Consider the following 17,328-nt stretch of genomic DNA (forward strand, 5'->3'; position numbering starts at 1 on the left):
TGTTTTTCTCTGTCCAAAGGCGTTTCTAATATTAAATTCACTGAGCTGCTGCCATCAGATTGCGTCTCTATCTTTAACTTAAAATGATCATTTGGTGTGAGCGTGTATGATTTTATTGTATTTACACCAATATCACTATCTATAGCACTAGGCAGCGGAAACAATGCTCCTGGAAGCGACGACTCACTAATTTCTAAACGAATGTTTTTTTTCAGGAAAGAGGGGCTATTGTCGTTTATGTCAACAACATCAATAGTAACTCTGTGAAATTCCATCGGATTTTCAAGGACAATCTGAAAATGTAATAAACAAGGAATGATTCTCCCGCAGATCTGCTCTCTGTCGATTCTATCTCTGACGACTAAAATTCCTTTATTTACATTTAACTCAATGTATTCCGTGCCCCCTTCAGTATAAATGTGAGCTTTGCCAGATTTAAGTCTCTGATCATTGAATCCTAAATCCTTAGCAATGTTACCTATGAAAGCCCCTTTCGTTTTTTCCTCCTGAACAGAATAACGGACATCTCCATTCACTAGAAATGAATACACGGTAAAAGCAATTATGATCTGTACCTGCGTAATTCGTGTCCATGGCAGCATTTTCACAGATGATCCGAGAACAATAAAATCCGTTCCTTTAAAGGCTGATCAGTGACGTTTGAATTTCCTATAAGCAACCTTTATAAATGTTACAAAAGAATGCATATTTATCCATTTATCTGTGTGTATTTTCCATATATTTGTATCCAGAGCTCGCATTCAGCATTCTCGTCTTTGTGAGTGTCGAGGCCCTTCTGTCTGTGTGATACTGAAGCGGTGGCAGGGGAGGTGCTGCTGCATTTCTGCTTCAAGAAAATCACCTCGTTGATCAACAGCGGCACTCGCAGTCCAAGTACAAAAATACAGAACAGTTACACGAGTTTAAAATATCATAGTATACAATATTTGAGAAAATTATTAAGTAAGCGCATTTAAAAGGCAGCAAGAAGTTCATCAAATACGGTCCTTTGAAGATATACCCGGAAATATAAAAACGTAGGCAAGGATTTTTTTAACTACTTATTTAAGTTCATCATTGTTTGATTTAAACATTTGCAAATCTTATCATAATCTGTAGACAAAGAAGATCATTAAGCTTTGAAAACCTTAACCATGGGGGAAAAAATTAAAATAAAATGTCTACAGTCAATTATTAATACATGTGTGATTATTGTCATGTAATCAATTAGATGAATATGTCATCAAGTCTATTAAAGGGATTCCTCTGATTTCAAATGTACATTATTTTAAAACCTCCTTTTCATTATCAAGTTGAAGTGCCAATTGTTATTGTCAAGTAAAAGTCATACTGTCATTCCGGTCCATGAAGGCACATGTTGTCACACTCCATTACCATGTCATGAATGGAGGAGACTGAGGGATAAGGAATTTGGAAACAGCAGCAATGGGAAAAGAGAGTATTTTCAATTTTTACTTTCTTTATAGAAAACACATTTTCAGTTTAACTTTAATCTTGTTCACAAAATAAATGTAATTTAAGAGAAATTGAAAATTTCAAAAAGGAAAAGTGTTTGTTCTGACAGGAAATCTACATAGTTAAAAAAAGCATACAAAACAAAGTCAGAAATGAAAAATTTTCAGTTGCAGAAGAGTGTGAGATAATCTTTAAATTTAGTGGAAAACTGCATGTAAAATGTTAACCATAAGACGCTATTCTTTCTTTGGAAGCAGGCATTGACGTCCCACCCTGGATAGTGACTTTACTATACAAAGACATCAAATATAGTGACTTAAGACATTCTACTTACATATAATTTTCATGTTGGAATATCATCCAAGGATCACTAAAAGCAATTATAAGTCCAATACCGTATCTAAAAATATTTTTCAAAGAAGTGCTATATCTAGAAGCTTTGCATAAAGATTGACTGACAGCCACGTGAGTATTCAAAATACAGTCTTGGAGGAGCCCTATGGATGCAGTTTTTTTTGTTTTTTTACCAATCAGTTTAGGAATCAGTGTATCACTCTTACGTTTAATTGGTCTCGTTATCAAGTTATTTGCTCAACAAACATTTAAAAATAATTAATGAATATTTGCATATGTTTGCCATATTTGAAATTTGCTATGTATTCATTAAGTCAGTGGTTCTCAAACTATGGGACGAGCCCCCCTAGGGGGGCGTGAAGTAACAAAAAGGGGGGCGCGAAGATGTGAAAAAAAGAAAACAAGAATCAAAAATATGAAAAATACATCTATTGAAACCAAAACAAATTAACTTAAACTACATTCTTATATTAGAAAAATAGAGTTACATAAATGTCTATAAAAGTTAAGTAGGTATAATAAAATATGCATCTATGAAATATCATTAATTAAAAAAGAACAAATTGGTATTAGTGGGCTCCTTTCAAAAAAAAATGTTAGGGGGGCGCGATTAAAACTGTTATGAAAACTCGAGTCACAAATACTTAAAGGTTGAAAAATGCTGCATTAAGTCATTCATCTTCCAAAGTGGCCTTATCATGCGGATTGATGCAGGGAAGCTGGAGCCTGTCCCACCAAGCATATGGTGCAAGACAGGAAAAATCCCTGGATAAGGCACCAGTCCATTATAGGGTGAACACACACACACACACACACTCTTTTCCAAGTGACCTAAAGGTTAAATGTGGGAACCACTTCATTGATATATTACAACAAGAGATCACTCATGCTCTTCGATAGCACAAATTGATTTAACAGCATTCATTTAAGATTTTTATATAGTGCCTTTCCAAAATGGCACAAAACCTAAAACCGAGGTAAATACTATTATCATTCTTTGTCTCTGTATTATAAAAAGAAATCCTGTCCCCTGTCCTGATAGTCTACGATACGTGATCTTCTCGGAAGATAACTTAAAGACCCACGAGACGAAAGAGACCTGCCATGGTGCGTCTCACTGGAACACAGAACGAGAGTCTTGTAAGACACACCCTACTTACAAGCAATATAAAAAAAAAACAAATCAGTAGCGTAAAGGCAGTCACGCAGCACACACAGCTGCAGGGCTCTCAGTGCATATAAAGTGTATAAGGTCAATACGGTAGAAATGAATAGGGTAGAAATGAAACGTTGACGATTAAACGAAGAAGAAAGAAAAGAGACCCAAAAGCGATGGAGAGAAAAAAAATGCTATAAAGAAAAACAATAATCTAGGTGCAAATTTAGAAAACGCGAGCAGCGTTATACATCCTGCAAGAAAGAATTCAATCATGCCCGGGGCCAGTAATAAAAGACAGGTATTGCTTTTAAAACATCACACGAGACCAGGCAGTGAGCCATCATTTAAAACAAGTCAACAGACCTCTAGGCTAGCAGTTGTTGGATTGCTTTTGGCAGGCAAGCATCATGTGTTCCCAGCTCTTAAAACAACAACATGCGACAGCAGAAGAGACAGCTAGCAAGCAGCAAAAAGACCGCAAATGATCCAAAGGCATATCCCTAGCGTGGTTCCATGACAACTCCCCACCTTAGTCAATTCCCCACATTCCCAACTCCCCACAATTACAATTCCCCACATCACAATTCCCCACATTGCAATTCCCCAAATTCACAATTCCCCACGTCCACAACTCCCCACATTGGGATAATATTTATTATAACCATAGACTAATGTACTATATAAGACAGTCCATATAATGATACAAAAGCGTGCCCTCCGTTTCCCCACATCGAGCATTATTTTATTTAAAAACGCTACTTGTTAATAAATATGTAAAAATACATTATCCAAGCATGCATTTTTATATACAATTTGCCTTTTAAAAATTTGAAACAGGTAAGTTGAATTCTATTATTTTTTGAATCTTTCTTAAAACATGGTAAAACGTAACATTTTTGATTTTTATCTTTTTTAAATTACCAAAATTAAAGTTCTCAAAAATAATAGACTCTACTTATGGTGTAAAAATAAAAACACGAAATAAATCAAATAAAATTCTTCTCGCGCCTTACAACGTATCTACGTGCTCCGCGTCGCGCGCACCAAGTTTGCACGTTTGATAGTCTGTAGCGAACTTACCCTAGTCGGGAGTAAAGATAAACCTGTACAGTGGAATTATTAGCAAATGGAATAGGACCTTATCTAATTCATTATTTTGTACCAAGCATATTTTGTATTAAACTCATTTGTTCATTTGTGTATATCAGTTACTTGTATTTTGTAATCAGTAATGCATTTCAATAAATTGTCATGAAATAAAACTTTTGGAGATTAATTACTACTATTTGCATTTTAGAATTCCTTCATTATATTATTAATTCAGTGCACTCCATATTATCCCAATGTGGGGAGTTGTGGAAGTGGGGAATTGCAATGTGGGGAATTGCAATGTGGGGAATTGTGATGTGGGGAATTGTAATTGTGGGGAGTTGGGAATGTGGGGAATTGACTGATGTGGGGAATTGTCTGGCCACCCCTTAAGCGTACGTTCAATCGCAACACCCTTCACAACACGAGCAGTATTATACGTCTGGGAAGAAAGATGTTACCACGCACGTGGCTGAAAATAAAGGACAAGTATTTTTTTTACAAAAGTTTTTAAAGTAAAAGTGAAAATAATACATATGTAACAATTCACAAGAAAGTAACAATCTCTTTGAATTGTAGATTGCCTGCCTAAGGTAAAGTCATCCCTGATGAATGGGGACGTGGGAATGAGGGGTCCTTTGATCGGATTAGCATTATTTCAGATGTGGAATGGCAAAATGGGGGAGGCAGCTTGATGAATGAGATCTCCAGGACTTAAAACAAATCCAAATCTTATTATGTGATATCATCTAATGTGAAATTCTACACCGTACTTCTAGAATTTTTATTTTTATACTGTATTGAGGATTTATTCTGTTCTATGTATTGTACTGTACAGCTCAGAATTAAAAGACAATAAGTAAAATGACAAAGTAGAACTTCATAATGACGTTTACAAACGTTGGCGCTAAACACATACAGGGCAGGTTAGAGACTATGAAACCAGTGAAATTAGAAAGGCTAAAAAAAACCCCAAAAAACGGTGCTATACACAAGTGGAGAAAGTTAAAATGTATGAAAGTAGGGAAATTAGAAAATATAAAAAAAGAAAGTAAAGATCGCAGTAGCGCAAACAAACAAACTGCCTCATTTAACTATGCACCAGTCTAACTTTGGTTTTGCACAATAATTACTATACTATTGCACCTTAACACTTAATTCTACTTTATTCACATAATTTTACTTATTTATTATGTTCTACTATACTGTTATCTTTAAATCTATGACTTTTTATTAATCTAACTGATATTCTTCTAACTTTGCACAGTTTTTGATAAACGGATCAGGATGCATTTCACTGCCTGTTGTCCTGTACAACTATGCATGTGACAAATAAAGAATCTTGAGAATTTCAAAAACGGAGTTTACCGCACATGCATTTATTGGTTACTTTGTTCATGTATATATATTTATCTGTCTGCTTATTTAAAAAGCTACATTTACCCCAGGAGTCAAAAACGTTCTGTCTAGCCCTTGTACAAAAACCTAGACAAAAGCTAGGGTATCACCTTGGTAACCCCATGTACTTTTGGAACTGTGAGAGGAAAATAGCACAACTTTACAGACAGGAGTCCAATGCAGAACTCTACTTACTTTTTTACTTTGTAAAAAAAAATTATTAACTGCTGATGATGTCGATCGTTTTGTCTGTGCTGAAATTCCAAACAGGGAAACCTGTTCTGACCTCATTAAAAAGATTCAGCATATTGGGACTCACAAGATTACAAATATCCATCCATTTTCCAACCCACTGAATCCAAACACAGGGTCACGGGGTCTGCTGGAGCCAATCCCAGCCAACACAGGGCACAACGCAGGAACCAATCCTGGGCAGGGTGCCAACCCACCGCAGAAATAGCAACAATTCAAAGAAAAAAAAATCTTAAAAGTGTGTATCCGGAAAACCAAACACGGGGGTTGGCGAGCGAAGCAAGCAGGGGGCAAAGCCCCCTAGTTTTCTAAAGTATTTTCTATAGTCATGCATTTTTCAATCTATTAAAAAATTTGCTTTCCACTTTAGAGTTGAGTGAAGATGAAACATCTGTTGGCAGCATCATAGCACGAAAACCAGTTGTGGATGGGATGCTTCTATTGATGGTACACAACAACACTTATTTTTTTTTTATTCTTTATTTCACCTTATACAATTGCTTGTATTAGGAATTTGTTAGTTTTCGCATACCCCTTGGGGTCAGAGTGCAGGGTTAGCCATTGTACAGTGCCGCTGGAGCAATTACAGGCTAAGGGTCTTGCTCAAGGGCCCATCAGAGTAGGGTCTCTTTTGACAGTGACGGGGATTCGACCCGGCAAACTTCTAGATACCAGCGCAGATCCTTAGCCTCAGAACCACCACTATTTCTAAAGGGCTAATCCTGTATTGCCAAATCATCCAGCTCTAAATAGCTTTTAGAATGCAGCAATTCCAAGCAGAAATCATTTAAAAATACTGATCATTAATGATTCACGAGGAAATAGGAACTCCACAAAGGGGGATGCTGCCACACATCCTATTAGGCAACACATGTCCTTAAGAGATGTCCTCCCACTGTCTTTCTATTACATTGGTCTTCAGAACAAGAAAGGGAATATGAACCACCCTGGCCCTGCCTTAATACAAGATACATTTTATACTAGAAACGGAAATGTTTTCTCCAGTCATGTTTCAGTTTGAAACCCTGATAAACAAAGTGAGCCAGACTAAGCTTAAAAATACAACTATATGAAAACCAAAGAATTAAATAATTGGAAATGACATTTGCTTTCAAATGAGCTTCATGGAATTCAAGGCAGCTTACATGGTTTCATCTTTCATTAAAAGCAATGCTGAGCAGAGAGGGCCAGTCCATTAGGCAATAGAGGTGGCTGTTTAGGGCCTTTAATGAAAGGTAAGGGGTTTATGAAACTGCAATGTGCACTGCAGAATCCAACCCACCATGCTATGGACTCCGAGGGGTTATGTAACTCGAATAATAAGTGCTCCAAACCGCAAAATTCCAGATAAAGCTAACAGCACTTTAAGGATTATATGTTTTGATTATGTGTTCTCCAGTACCATCAATATTATCCATCCAACTCCTGCATGTGGTTAAGTTCAGGGACATGCAGGTGAATGAGACGATGGTGTCCTGGATAACAGACTGCAGTTTATGAGCCTCAAGGACTGTGTCATTGATGTGGATGTGAGAAATACTGAAGCTCCACAAGGAACAGTTCTGTCTCCGTTTATCTTCACTATGTACATCTCAGGCTATAAAGATCATACTAGGTCATATCACTTGCAATTATTTGATGAATCTGCACTAATGGGATGTATTGGTAAGTGGCACGAGATAAAGGATAGGAGTCACATGGAGAACTTTGTTTCTTGGTGTAAAGGAAATTGTCTGCAACTTAAGATTAGAAAAACAAAGGACCTGTTTGTTAACTTCTGCTGAAGAGCCTGTATACTCAGTCACTGTTCAAGAGTAGATGTGTACTCGGGGGCCAACATCAATGACAGCTGGGACTGGTCTAATAACACAGAGTAGCTATTGAAGGAAGGGCAAAAAAGACACTTTTCTCTTAGATAGATAGATACAAGCACAGTCTTCTATCTATCTATCTATCTATCTATCTATCTATCTATCTATCTATCTATCTATCTATCTATCTATCTATCTATCTATCTATCTATCTATCTATCTATCTATCTATCTATCTATCTATCTATCTATCTACCTACCTACCTACCTACCTACCTACCTACCTACCTACCTACCTACCTACCTATGAGGGATGTTCAAAACGTTTCCACACTTTTCTTTAATTCTATTTACTAAGAATTTCAAGAACAAATTAGACAGACAGACAGACAGATAGATTCTTAACTGGCAAAAATTGTAAAACAAAGCAAGATGTCTGTAATCAAACTTTAAACCATTTGTGATTATTTTCATAGTTTAGTAGTATGATTAATCAAACATGCTCCATTATTTCCATTAAAGGAAACCCCAATATGTACATTTTGTTAAGACTGGACTGCATTCTAATCAAGGTCAAGTGCCAATTCCTATTGTCAAGTAAAATTCGTACCTGAATGCCTAATCAACCTAGATAGATAGATAGATAGATAGATAGATAGATAGATAGATAGATAGATAGATAGATAGATAGATAGATAGATAGATAGATAGATAGATAGATAGATAGATAGATAGATAGATAGATAGATAGATAAAACTGAGAACATTTTACTCAATGATTGAATGTCATTGAGCCCTATAGGCTCATGAAGAATTGTCAGAGTAAGACTCAGTCTAACAGAAATTTTATATGGAGTTTATATGGAGATAGAATAACAACATATGGAAATTTTATATGGAGATAGATTAACAACATAAAAGGTTGGAAAATGTTTTGACTTTTCATGTGCTTAAGTCACTATTCAAGTTGCTGAAATGAATTAGAGTACTAAATTTGGTTGAAAGACACCAAGTATAAAATGACTCCAATAGAAACAATAATGTGAAAATATCAGGAGCTACTGTCTATTGCAAAGCCATAATTATTCTTCAAATTATATTTTAACATGCAGCAGTGGCAAAATCAATTTGCTTTATTTCAAGAGCAGAATACATTTACATGTGCAAAGGGTATCCCTATATGGCTTAACTTTGTTATTGCTTTTAACATGTCTGAATTGCTGTTGCACAATTTCTTATCAGATACATTTAAATTGTCAATTTTGTACTGTACATGATCATTTTTTTTATTTATGATAGCAGTTTTATCCATTTCACAACAAGAATAAAATGACTTGTCAAGCACAAGCCTTAACTACTAGTATATATACACCACCAGTCAAAACTAAAGACACACTCAGAAATGTTAATGATTTTGATAATTAAATAGATACCTTTTTTTATCAATATATCATTAAACTAATTTAAAAATGCAGTCCAGACATTACTAATGCTACTACAGTACTGCCTATTACTTTTTGAAATGACTTGTTTTAATTTATTACTCACATAGTACTGCAAAGCTCATTTCCAGCAGTTACTCCTTCAGTGTCCTAATGGTCAATTCCCTTATCTTGTCCTTAACTGATCATTTTAAAAGCAAATTGGTTATAGAAACATTTTTAATTGAATTAGTTCCACTGAAACCCATTTTTCTGTTCATGTGGGATGCATGGCACTGGTATTCCTAAAGTTTGATTTTTCCTTAAAGAATAGAAAAAATTAAAACACTTTCTCAAGAAACATGTCAGTCTATTGTTTATATGCAGATTGAAGGTTATTCCATATGACAGACTGACACAAAATTAACAACTTCAAACAAAGGTGTCTATGACTTTTTTGAGAGAAAAGGGCAAACTGGGTCTAACCAGGACAGAAAAGGGAATAGGAAGGCCCAGATGCACAACTGCATACAAGGATAAGAACATTGCAGTGTGTAGTTTGGTTTCTTTCTTAAATACATTCCAAATACCAGTGTCATCTACAACAGAGTAAAGACAACTCTAGGATGCTGGCCTTGAAGACAGAGTTTCAACAAAAGTCACACTTGAAACTAGCAAATAAAATGAAAATATTAAATTTGGCAAAAGAACACAGACATTGGCCACAGGGTGAATGGAAATGTGTATTATAATCATTAAATTGACTACTTTTTTCTTCAAATGAGCTTCTGTAAAAGTGAAATTTCCACCAGGGTGTGTTTATCTATCTATCTATCTATCTATCTATCTATCTATCTATCTATCTATCTATCTATCTATCTATCTATCTATCTATCTATCTATCTATCTATCAAACATTATAAACGTAAACAAGTTAAAAGTAAAAGAAAAAGAGTGGGTTAAAAGAAAAATATATTGTAAAATTTAATTTTCAAATAATGATTCTTGATTTTTTTGTGGTATGTCCGTGTCATGTCTGTGGATGGCTATGTCATGGAAGTGCAGAGGTTGGCACTGCTACAGCACAGTTCTATGGGCAGTTCTGAAGAAGTGTAGCATAAATGGTAACAAAATCAAAATCATCGTAAGTGATATTTTTTACTCTGGATACTCTGATTTGTCCCTCAAGATTCTAGAATGAATTTGTTAGGCTAATTTGCCTCTAAGTTCTTCATGTGATGGACTGCTGCCCACATCCAATTAGTTACACAAAACTTTTTTCTGTTACTCTTCTGTTCATACAAAGGCACCATTCTTGATAGTTATATTGCAATATTTCATTATGAAAAATGCTGCACATCCTCTCTCTGACATACAAACACTAAAGTCTTTCAGCCAACGAATTATTCAGCAGAATGTAACTACAAAACAATGTTGATATAATAGTAGTCATAAAAAAAGAAAAAACAAGTTTCAAAAAATAAAACTGCTTTAAGCTGATTAAGCTTACCTGCATTAGATCTTTCTCAGATATTAAATCACTCGAAATGCGACTCCTTGTTTCTGTTTCATTTGGATCCATGCCCACGGTGCTCTGTATCAATGGTTTGACATATTTAAATTCGCTTTGTCCGGAATCCGTCGTAAGGCAGACTTCATAATTATAGACGTGACAAAGAGTCCCAGTGGCCCCCACTTCTGCATAACGAGGTGGGTAATAAGGAATAACAGGGAGAGTTCCATTGGGGTATTCACTGAAAAGTTTTGAGCGTCTCCATTTGTGAAATTTTAAAGATATTAGAATAATAATAAAAATTACAAAAAGTAAGGAGACTATCACTAATGAGAGCACTAAATAAAATGTAATGTTGCTATTTATGCTTTTATCTTGTGCAAAGTCGTTGAATTCGGAAAATGCCAATGCAAGGTTATCGGTTATGGCAACGTTGACATTTACGGTTGCTGAATGAGAAGGCTGTCCGCTGTCTTCTACCAGAACAGTCAATCTTTGCTTTGTTGAATCCTTCTCCATTATTTGTCGGAGAGTTCTAAGCTCTCCATTATGTAAACCAATTTCAAACAGCGTCTGATCAGTAGATTTGACGATTTTAAAAGAAAGCCAAGAATTCTGTCCAGAATCTTTATCAACAGCCACAACTTTTGTAACCAGATAGCCAACATCTGCAGAACGAGGTAAAAATTCAGCTACCGGAGATCCTTTATTCGGAATTGGGTATAAAACCTCTGGATGATTATCATTTTGGTCCAGAACATACACATCTATTATCACGCTAGAACTAAGAGGTGGAGAGCCTCTGTCTTTAGCCGCCACGGCGACTTGGAAATGACTCAGCTGCTCATAATCGAATGAACGCACGGCATACAGGACACCTTCATCCGAATTAATAGACACGAATGATGAAACCGAGATGTTATTAATCCCTGTTTCTGCAATAAAGTAAGAGATTCTCCCGTTGAGTCCCGAGTCGACATCTTTGGCTCTCACGGAAAAGAAAGAGGATCCTGGAGCATTATTTTCTGTGATGTATGTTGCATAACTCTCCTTTTCGAATTCTGGAGGATTGTCGTTGACATCACTAATCTGCAGTGTGATTGTCTGAGTAGCTGAAAGCGGAGGATCTCCTTCGTCTTTGGCCACAATGCTAATATTATACTGCGACACCTTTTCACGATCTAGAAACCCATCTGTTTGTAAAATGTAAAAATTATTCAAAGACGATGCTAATTTAAACGGAATGTTGTTATTAGCAAAACAACTGACTTTTCCATTTTTTCCCGAGTCTTTATCTTGCACATTAATCATTGCCACAACTGTAGCAGGTAATGAATCCTCAGAAATTTGACTTGAGACTGACATGAGATTAATTAACGGCGCGTTATCATTCACGTCAATTACATCAATAATTACTTTAGAAGAACCTACGAGACTTCCAACATCTTTGGCTTCTACTGTTATTTCATACATATTTCTGTTTTCATAATCGATTTGACCAATGACATTAATTTCACCCGAATCTGAATTTATTGCAAATAAATCTTGGGCATTACCCGTGAAGTGGGTAAAAAAATATTTTATTTGTCCATTGGTGTCTTTGTCTGCGTCATTTGCCTGTACCTTTATCAGAACAGAGCCTATCGACGAATCTTCTCTGACAGCAACTTTATAAATCTCCTTTGTAAAAACGGGAGCATTGTCATTCACGTCGACAACAATAATTTTAATTTCAGTAGTTCCAGACCGCTGAGGCTCACCTCCGTCAACAGCAGTTAACAACAGAACATGCTCTTCTTGTGTTTCTCTATCCAAAGGCGTTTCTAACAATAGGCTAACAGAGCTGCTGCCATCAGACTGCGTCTGAATCTTTAATTTAAAATGATCATTTGGTGTGAGTGTGTATGATTTCAAGCTGTTTACACCCACATCGCTGTCTACGGCATTTGGCAAAGAAAACATTGCTCCTGTGGGAGAGAATTCACTAATTTCTAACTGAATATTATTTTTAGAAAAAACTGGATTATTGTCGTTGATATCAATAATTTCAATAATAACTCTATGAAATTCCATTGGATTTTCAAGTATTATCTGAAAACGTAATAAACAAGGTGTGATGCTACCGCAGATCTGCTCTCTGTCGATTCTCTCTTTAACAACTAAAATCCCTTTATTTACATTTAGCTCTACGAATTCCGTGCCCCCTTCAGTAAAAATATGAGCCCTGCCAGTTTTCAATCTCTGATCATTTAGTCCTAAATCCTTAGCAATATTTCCTATCAAAGCCCCTCTAGGTTTTTCTTCTGGAATAGAATAACGGATCTCTCCCGTAGCCAGAAATACGTGCTCTGTAAGAACAAATAAGATCGGTACCTGCTTAATGAATGTCCAAGGCAGCATTTTCTTTAAATGATGCAAGAATAATAATGCGCTATCCTTTATTGAAGATAATCAGTATTGTTTGGTTTCCTTGTATATTTCCTTTTCTGTCTTGAAGAAATCGCATGAACATATCCAATCGTCTGTGAAAATCGTGAGAAATATTTATGTCCAGTATATGTCTTTGTATTCCCGTCTTTGTGTATGGCGAGGCCCTTCTGTCTGTGTGATACTGAAGCTGTGGCAGGGGAGGTGCTGCTGCATTTCTGATTAAAGAAAATCACCTCGTTGATCAACAGCGGCACTCGGAGTTCATCTACTATAATGCAGGATCTCAACCCAAATTATTAATGTGATGCTCCAAGAAATACATATAAGTAATATTAAATCCGTTTTGCCATAAATATTAACTTATATTTGAATAACACATGCACTGAAAAATATACTTGGGTGGTGTCAACGTCTATTGCTGCACATCTGCGTGAATCAAAATTATGGTAACACTAATGGTACTGCTATGTATATACTTAAATAGAATTTTTCTGGACAATTTATGTGCCACATATGATACATGCGTTGAACATGATGGTTCTGACATTCCTCTAAATCATCTTACACATATGAAGTACGTTTTGTGAATAAATTGTTTCCACCATTCAAATGTTAACATAATTTTGACTCGCATCATTGAAAAGTTATACATTTGTGTTATTTCATTGTACATTGTCTTTATTGCATTTATTTATTGCATTGCTCATAAAACAATAGTTTTATGGCCAGATATGAGAATTGTTTACATCTCTCAGAATGACAGACAACCTGTCTACAGATCCACATTGTTTTGAAAAAACTCATTACAAACTTCAAAAGACTTTGTTGGACAGTTATCTTATCCAGAGATCTTGACAATACATTGTTCTTTTCTATCTTTTTAAATTAACCTTAGCCTGAATGAATCTATTAATTTTTTTACATTTAAAATTTCTCATTTAAAGATTTACCAATGTTGTTTCTTGTCCTAGAGTGTGTATATAAACTCCAGTCTCTGTATTACATCTTGCCTGAAGAAGGGGCCTGAGTTGTCTCGAAAGCTTGCGTACTGTAATGTTTTTAGTTAGCCCATAAAAGGTGTCATTTTGCTTGGCTTTTCTCTACATTCATAATAGCTAACACGTTACAACACCCTAGTATTGCATTGCTCTGAAATTGTAATATCTTAGTATATGTCAGTTTATCATAAAGAATTCAAGGACTTTACTGAAAGATGACCAATAGTTTGCCTCAAATAATTTTAATTAAATAAAAGTGGAATAAGTAGAAACTGGGCAGAAAATTTTACTGAAGGCCATTGGTGCATTTAAAAACAACAAATTATTGAAATCTGCGGTGGGTTGGCACCCTGCCCAGGATTGTTTCCTGCCTTGTGCCCTGTCTTGGCTGGGATTGGCTCCAGCAGACCCCCGTGACCCTGTGTTCGGATTCAGCGGGTTGGAAAATGGATGGATGGATGGAATTATTGAAATGTATACAAAACAATTTGCATGTGTTTAAAATCTACTTGTTTAAATCGGTTATTTAAAACCTCACAGACTTGATCACAGGGAGCTGGATTTAAAACACAGGCTAACCATACACGCATACCTTTGGTATGTGAGAAAGCGGGCGTAATATAGATAAACATCCATCCATCCATCCATTATCCAACCCGTTATATCCTAACTACAGGGTCACGGGGGTCTGCTGGAGCCAATCCCAGCTAACACAGGGCACAAGGCAGGAAACAAACCCCAGACAGGGCGCCAGGTAGATAAACATACCATTTGATTGAAGTGGGCATTCTAAAGCCAAATGTTTCAAGGTTTGATTTGAATTCATTGCCACTATATTATAATGCTGTGCATGCTCCAATAACAATACCATTTTCTTCATGATTTTCATCATGATGGGGTTAAGTAAGAAAAAACATGGAATGGCAGTACAATGATTATTTCTAGGGAGAGTCATGAATGAAATGGCTGTCTTTTTTTTTTGCATTGGATTCTGAAACTTTTCAGACTGCTTTAATTTCTGCTCAAATGAACTTGTTGCAGAGTTGTTAAATTGTATTAAGTTAATTTAAACTGAAATCTGTCATTAATATAAGTTTAGAGACATTTTGCTTTGGCACTATATACAAATTGAGCTCAGGCACACCCTGTTTGCTTTTAACTATGCTCGATGTGTGTCTAGAACATGATTGGAGTACACCTGTTGGAAACTGAATTTATAATACATTGCTTAGAAAAACGCACAATATAATGTCTGACAGTTCACAATGCATACCAGGAAATAAGTCATTAATTCTAAGGAACTCTTTACAGAACTTCCTGACAGAACATATGCGAGGCATGAATTAGGGCAATGGTACAAAACGATTTCTTAAGCTCTGAGTGTTCCGAGGAGCACAGCACCTTCAGTAATTGTGAAATGAAAGTGGCTTGGAAGCACCAGGCCTCTTCCAAGAGTAGGCCGTCTGGCCAACCTGAGTAACCAGGCAAGAAGATCCTTGGTCAGGGAGGTGACCAAGAACCCATCACTCTAGCAAGCTTCAGAAGTCCTCTACTGAAAAAGGAGAACTTGTGGAAATTACCATCTCAACAGCAAATCATTTGTCACACATTGATGAAAGTGGCTAGACAGAAGCCAGTCTTGAGTTAAAGGGATGTGATATCTTTAAAGGACTCTGAGAGCACAAGGAAACATATTTTTCTACTCAGATGAGACAAAAAATATTTTTTTTTGTGTGAAACTCTAAACAAAATGTCTGGTAAAGGCCAGACACTGCTCATCTTCTGTTTAATTTCATCCCAGTATTGAAGCATAGTAGTGACACAATTCATTCTATGGTGCATTTCGGCCACAGGAAGAAAGAGACTGGTCAGAATTGAGGGAAGAATGAATCCAGCCAAATACAAAGAGGTCATTGAAGAAACCCTGCTCCAGAATGCCGGAAACCTCAAACTGGGGCAATGGTTCACCTTTTAGCAGAACAATGACTCAAAGCATACAATGAAGACAATGCTGGAATGACTTTGGAAGAAGTTTGTGACTTCCCCTCAGTGGCCAGCCAAAGCCATATTTAAACTCCATAAACCCTCTGTGGAAAGACCTGAAGATGAGAGTTTAAAGACGCTACCTATCAAATCTAAAGGAGCTTGAGATGATCTGCCAAGAAGAATGGGATGAACTGCCCAAAGCAGGTGTGCAAACTTTGTAGAGACTTACCCAAAAAGATCTGAAGCTGCAATTGCTTCCTCAGATGCTTCTACAAAGTATTGAATTAAAGGTCTGAATATTTATGTGAATGAGAGATTTCAGTTTTTGATTTTTAATAAATTGCAAACATTTCTGAAAACTTTCATATTGTTATTTTGGGTTATTGTGTGTACATTGATGGGTGAAACGGCAAATCTATTCATTTAAAATTAAATATAAAACCCAATAATGTATATAGAAACTGATGAGGTCCAAACACTTTCTGAATCCACTTTATTTCAAATTCCATATTACTCACTATTAAAAACTGCTGCACAAATAGTTATAAAAATATACACTTTATTTATTAAAATTTGTTTCGTTGAAGGGACACCGAAAAGCTAAGACCATGTAAATTTAAAGCAAAGCTAATGTCAGTTTTACTTTGCAGCATCTTTGATGCTAAATGCTATTAATATTTCAGGGTAAAATATTAAGAATATAATTGCAGTGATTTATTTATTTATTATATGCCTTTGACAAAGATATTAAGACAATTTTAAATAGGTAGTCAAAAGAAATATTCTTTATGCATTAACTTTGTATGGATACAATATGAAAAAAAATATTGTGCAATGCATCAAAAATTAAGATTAAATTGAATTCATTAAGTTACGTTGAATAATTACAAGTACAATCACACTTCAAACAAGCTGAGACTTTCTTCTTAGCGAATTTTATGCATTTTAAAAAATAAAAATACTGCTTATTAGCATTAAGTAAAGAAGAAATATGCTACTTTTAATATTGAACAATTCTGCGTTAAACATCATCATCAACAATAATAATAACAATAATATGTGACATAATGGTAACAAACGCTAAAAACACTAATAAACTACATGCATATATAAAAAGAAAAAATTTTCATCATGGAATTCATGCTTGCATAACATACAGTATTTAATATGGGGGGGACCAGAGCCCTATCCTGGCAGAATTGGGTACAAAATAGGAAGAAAAAAAAAACTGCTTAAGGTCCTAGTTCAACACAATACCAACTCGCACTCTCACATTCATATAGGGTCTAACTGGAACGTCACTGGGATGCAAGAGAAAAAACATGATAACCAGTCAGACAAGAAGACAACACCCACAATATTGAGACAATGAGACTGTCGTGCTACGGCTGTGCACTGAGCCACTCCAATACTTTGAGTATTATGATAATGACAATCAAAC

The 17,328-nt window shown here is 35.7% G+C and overlaps 1 protein-coding gene across 1 annotated transcript in view; it reads right to left on the reverse strand.

The window, feature by feature from the left end:
• The window catches only part of LOC127525829 (protocadherin gamma-A11-like), a 35,825-nt gene extending 22,792 nt beyond the window's left edge, over positions 1-13,033 (reverse strand). The window contains exon 1 of the mRNA XM_051933853.1: positions 11,119-13,033. Within this exon, the coding sequence (XP_051789813.1) occupies positions 11,119-12,873 (1,755 nt within the window). The 5' untranslated portion in view covers positions 12,874-13,033. The remainder of the gene's footprint in view (positions 1-11,118) is intronic.
• Between the last annotated feature and the right edge of the window lie 4,295 nt (positions 13,034-17,328).

The sequence above is a fragment of the Erpetoichthys calabaricus genome, chromosome 11, assembly GCF_900747795.2.
Source record: "Erpetoichthys calabaricus chromosome 11, fErpCal1.3, whole genome shotgun sequence".
NCBI lineage: Eukaryota > Metazoa > Chordata > Cladistia > Polypteriformes > Polypteridae > Erpetoichthys > Erpetoichthys calabaricus.